Source organism: Felis catus, chromosome C1 (assembly GCF_018350175.1).
Source record: "Felis catus isolate Fca126 chromosome C1, F.catus_Fca126_mat1.0, whole genome shotgun sequence".
Classification (NCBI taxonomy): Eukaryota; Metazoa; Chordata; class Mammalia; order Carnivora; family Felidae; genus Felis; species Felis catus.
Window position 1 is genome coordinate 47,694,499 of NC_058375.1, and position 5,296 is coordinate 47,699,794.

Below are 5,296 nucleotides of genomic sequence, written 5' to 3' on the forward strand. Positions count from 1 at the left end.
AGGCGTGCTTACAGATTTAGGGATCCGCCAGCCACAGCCCCAAGCCGGAAAGGCCGCAGCTGAAAGATACCTCCCCCATCTCTTACCTGTGTTTCAACCTTTGTGGGGCAGGCAGAAACCACAGGGCAGGAGTGGGAGGAGGCAAGATGGATTCCAGGGGAAGAAACTGAAATCCTGATTTAGCTATTTGCTGTCAGGGGTAGCAACCACTCCCTCCTTTGTGCACACCCATTGTTGCCCCAGTTTCCCAGTAATTACCCTAACTTGTTTACCTGCAGGCTCCCCAACAGTGCCCTTGTAACACACTCCACATAAATGAATGCGAAGGGGTGAAAATGAGGAAGTAAGCATGAAGGAGCCAGGTTGCCAGTTTTTACAGCTAATAGGAAGCAGAAGTTTTTAAAGTGTATTATTGATGAAATTTTAGGAAAACAACCTGGGTGCGTGCCACCCCGCACTTCCACGGCCAGAGAGTAAGGCCCACTACAGACTAGCTGTAACTACTTGGAAGCTTCCTTTAACCTGTCTGGGAGCCACAATACTTGGCAATTAAGTAAACTGCCAGGGGCTAAATGGACATAATACCACTACTTGAGGCAGGGCAGGCATTCAAAGAACTACCGCATTTCTTTCTCCACTGGAGGTTCTTGAGAGAACCTAAAACTGGTCCCCTTTCCCTACAACAGCAGCTCCTTTTAGCCGCCTCCTTCAGACCCACCCTTATGCAGTCTGAGGGAGGCTTCCAATCTTATTTAGAAAAGCCAGTATTTAAACCAGCCTGTTAATGCATCTCAGGAAAACAGGAGAGGCAAAATGAAATGCCTGCTCCTGCAAAAAATAAAATAAAAAAGGTGTTAGGATTTGAAATGAGAAATCTGAGCCCAGGGAAATGAGAGGACCTGAAAGTGATATAAATCTGGAGCGAGTTTTCACAAACTCCCATCTTTCGGTCCGTGCCTTTTCCATATTTTATTACATTTGTGTTTAAAAAAAAATCACATTAACATTATCAACGACAAAATATGTACAAACATTTTACAAAAGAAACATTACTAATATCAGCTATAATAAGGGCGGGCTGAAGCACAGACGCGGAGTTTCGGGGGCAGAGTCTGCCCTCAAAAGACATCTCAAATGTGTTCAGGCAGTTGAGACAGGCTTCTTTCCCGGTGACAAGCACATGTGGTCGGTAATACAAACGACAGCAAATGAGGACACTACGCGGGCTCAGTTGGCGAAATCCTCTTCTCACCAGGAAGGCCACGACACAAGTGGAGCTAATCGAATAACTTAACCCAGAACAGTAAAAGCGCCCTTCCCCCTACCTAAGCGCATTTAAGCCTTCAACATCGATTGCAAACGACGCTGGACTGTAATACAGACACGTGGTTCTTAGAACCCTGCGCCACACTTTAACTCTTCGAGCCAGGTTCCTTGTTGGACCCAAAGGGAAGGAATTTTAGAAATGCTTTCTCTGAAGGCAGAAGTCAGAAAGAGGTGACCCTGAGCCCAGAATCTATTAGACTTGATGGGGTGGGGAGAGGCAGGAATTGGAAAAGAGAAATGTCTCCTTTGGGCCACGAGTCAAGAAGCATGGCTCACTTTGGTCTGGGTACCCCGCCCTACACCCCCCCCCCCTGCCCCGCCGGTACCTACAAGCTCGGTTCCTTTCTCAACTCCCCCAGTTCTTTGACCTCCACCTTCTTGTACTTCCCCGACTTCCTCCGGTTGGTGATCACCAGGACGGCCACGCCGGCGACGAGGGCCACCACGACCACCACGATGACGGCGATGAGGCCGGCCGTGAGGCGCTTCATGGAGAACTCTGGGGGCTTCTCGTCCAGGTAGTAGATGAGCGTCCGCTCCACTAGGAGGGGCTCGCCGCGCACGCGCACGTCGAGGCCGCCGCGACCCGGGAACAGCGATTCGCCCTTGACGTCCCTCTCGAAGTAGTAGGCGGCGTCGGCGATGTCCACGTCGCCGGGGGCCTTCTCGGACGCGTTCTGCCGGAGCTCGATCTGGATGGTGGGCCGCTCGTAGTGCACGGCCGCCACGAACCTGGGGTGCAGCCGGTAGCGCTCACGGAAGAGCCGCCGCAGCTCGGCGTCCAGGTCCGAATGGTTGAAGGCGCGGGCGGCCGGGCGGTGGCGCAAGTCGATGAGGATGTGGTGGGTGCGCACCAGCTCGTCGCAGCGCAGACTCAGGTCGCCCTTGTCCGTGCGGCGCACGCCCACCGAGTTCACGCACCAGCACACCGACGTCTGGTTGCACTGGCGGGCCTTGAAGCGGCCCTCGTGGTCGCAGTCGGGGTCGTACAGGCCGTCGTTGTCCACGAGCGCGTGCTCGCTGGGCCGCACGAGCGCGCGGCCGCTCTTGGGGGTGCTCATGCGCGCCTTGAGCAGCAGGCACTTGGAAGTCAGCGTGGAGCAGTCCACCGGGAAGCCCGAGCCCAGCGCGCGGCACTGGCAGCGGCCGCCGGGGCCGTCCGCGCGGCACAGGGTCATCTTATTGGTGGCGCACGTGCAGTTGTCCTGCGCGGCCGCAGGGCCGGTCGCCGCCGCCAGGAGCAGCAACAGCAGCAGCGGCAGCGGGAGCGACGGCAGCGCGAGGCCCGGCTCCCGGGCCATGGTGGGGACGCGGAGCGCAGACGGGACGCGGGCGGATCAGGCGCTGGGGACTCCGCGGGGCTCCGGCTCCGAGCTGGGACAGTCTCTGGGCATCTGCCGCTGGCCGCTCCCTCCCGCTCTTATACTCCGCCCGACCTGCCCGGCTGGTTCGGCCGACTCACCCTCTGGTATTTGGGTGACACATCCCGCCCCCCGTCACCGTCCCACGGAAGGCACAGCCCGCCCTGCGCCGCCCGCGATAGGATCAGGGGAGCGGTGGCTGCTCCCGCCTCCTCCGGACCGAAAGCCCGGGAGAAGAAAACCGATACTCACCTGCGGGCTGCGGGGGCCCCGCCCCCGGCCCGCCCGACCCCACCTGGGGAGGGGCCGCGGTCGGTGCGGCCTCCAGCCAGACCTCCGTGGGCGTCCTGGCTGCCCTCCTGGACGGGAATTCTTAGGGATTTCATTGAAAAGCAGGGTCGTCTCGCGCGAGGCTGTCTCGCTTTTGTCCCCTATCCGCTTGCCTTTCTCGCTCCGTTTCCTACCCTCAATCGCTACCCTACCCCCAGGTCTTATAGTAGCAGTCAGTTGCATAGTTTACAGTTCACAAGCATTATCTCATCCTCTCCTAGGTCCTGACAGGTATTATGGACAATGTTTCAGACCCATTTTATAAGCGATGCAGTCGAGGCCGAGGCGTAAAGTCACTCAGCCGTCAATATCCTCAGATCCTTTGGAGGGGTCTTTGGTATTCTGCCTGGCAGTTACACATCAATGTGTATGGAAACTGAAAGTTAGGGAGTTTTTGTTACTCACCGTATCATGAGTAAAACCCAGGTGTCCTGGTGTCCAATGCGTCAGAAGTTCTGTTAAACACCATTTTCCTTTACACACACACACACACACACACACACACACACACACACAGAAACAAATAATGTTTATACATGAACTGAGTATCGGGAGACAAAAAGGAACTAGTTCTTAAAAAGAACAAGCAAGAGTATAAGGGGTTCTTTGTGCAACTTGATTCTAAAAGAGTAAATCGTTGCTTTTCTTTCTCTGTGTCCCATATAAGTTGCTGCACCACTGCAAATGAGGAAAGAATACAGACTGTGGGAAATTGGCTGGTCTGCTTCTGTGTGGCTACTTTAATGGGATGGAGGGGTTGCAATCTCTTTTTTGAATCATTGAGAAAGTCCAGGGTTTCAAAGCTGTGGTAAAATTAACAATAATTAGCAAGCTGTAATTATTCCCAGCTCGTCCGTTCAAAGCACGTTTTATGTGTTCAGCATTTAATGAACACCAGCAGCAGTACAAGGGTGTTGTTTAACACATGAAAGCCAGCAAGGCCTCTACCCCATTAATTTTCGAGCAATTCCTGAGGCGGGCAGGTGGAAATACACCATTCTGCATTTATAGGTAGAGAAAGCAGAGTCACCTGAGGGGCAATTTCTTACCCATAAGCCCCGGGCATTGTGGGAATGCTCCCCAGCTCTCTACCACCACTGTCTCTGTTTGTATGTTCAGATTCTTTTTTTTTTTTAAGTTTATTTTATTTTGAGAGAGAGAGAGAGAGAGAGAGAGAGCATGTGCATACGAGCAGGGGAGGGGCAGACAGAGACAGAGACAGAGGATCCCAAGCAGGCTCTGCACTGTCAGCACAGAGCCCCATGCAGGGCTCCATCTGACCAACCTTGAGATCACGACCTGAACCGAAATCAAGAGTCAGCCAGTCAAGTGACTGAGCCACTCAGGCACCCCGCTCTGTTTAGGTTCTTGAACCAAAAGCCTAGTCAGGTTCCAGTGTCTTTTCCCTTCTCCAACACCCAGTCCTCCCTGTGGTCAGAGAAGGCTTTCTAAATTACAAATTTGTGTCTATCTCTGCAGAGAACAGAATGGGAGGTGCTCTTGGCTCTTGGTATAGAATTCACACTTTTTTTTAAAAGAAGGGTATCCATCACACAATTTAAGTCTATTTATTTATTTTTGAGAGAGAGAGAGAGAGAGAGAGAGAGAACAAGCAGGGAAGAGGCAGAAAGAGAGGGAGAGAGAAAAATCTCAATCAGGTTCCACACTGTCCATGCAAAGCCCAATGTGGAGCTCAAACCCATGAACCGTGAGATCATGGCCAAGCTGAAATCAAGAGTTGAATGCTGAACCGACTGAGCTACCCAGGCTCCCCTAGAAGTCACAGGAGTAGCAAACAGGATCATATATGACCTTGGGCAAGCTACTTCTCTATGCCTTAGTTTCCTCATCTGTAAAATGGGGATAATAAAAGTACCTACCTAACAAGGTAGGTATGAGAATTAATGTAGATAAACTGCCTAGAACAGTATCTGTTCTAACAGTGTCTGCACTTAGTATAAGCATGGATAGGGGTCAGCTGCTGTCATGGTCACCACCACCATCAGCCCCCTCATCTTGATTCTGCTAGTGTCTCCAGTCTTCTTCACATTTTCAAGCCTTTGTCAAGTCGTGTACTCTCCCCTCATCTATTTAGTGTATAATTGTGCGTTTCTACTGAGCCCTTGGATCGCTTCCAGGAAGCCTCCCCTGAGAGGCCCTGTCTATCGCACTCAGGGGAGTGCTCCCTCTCTGTGCTTTCCTAAATCCTGTAATGCACCAGACTTTTCTGGGTTTCTGTCTGCCCACGTGTAAAATGGAGATAATAGCATCTCTCTATT

The 5,296-nt window shown here is 52.5% G+C and overlaps 1 protein-coding gene across 1 annotated transcript; it reads right to left on the minus strand.

The window, feature by feature from the left end:
- Positions 1-954: 954 nt before the first annotated feature.
- TACSTD2 (tumor associated calcium signal transducer 2) lies at positions 955-2,898 on the minus strand. The gene has a single exon (XM_011285026.4). It carries the CDS (start codon positions 2,625-2,627, stop codon positions 1,653-1,655), a length of 975 nt encoding a protein of 324 aa, XP_011283328.3. The 5' UTR covers positions 2,628-2,898; the 3' UTR covers positions 955-1,652.
- Positions 2,899-5,296: the final 2,398 nt, after the last annotated feature.

Excerpts from the sequence above, each read along its gene's own strand:
- TACSTD2 (XM_011285026.4), bottom strand. The coding sequence starts at position 2,627 with ATGGCCCGGGAGCCGGGCCTCGCGCTGCCGTCGCTCCCGCTGCCGCTG.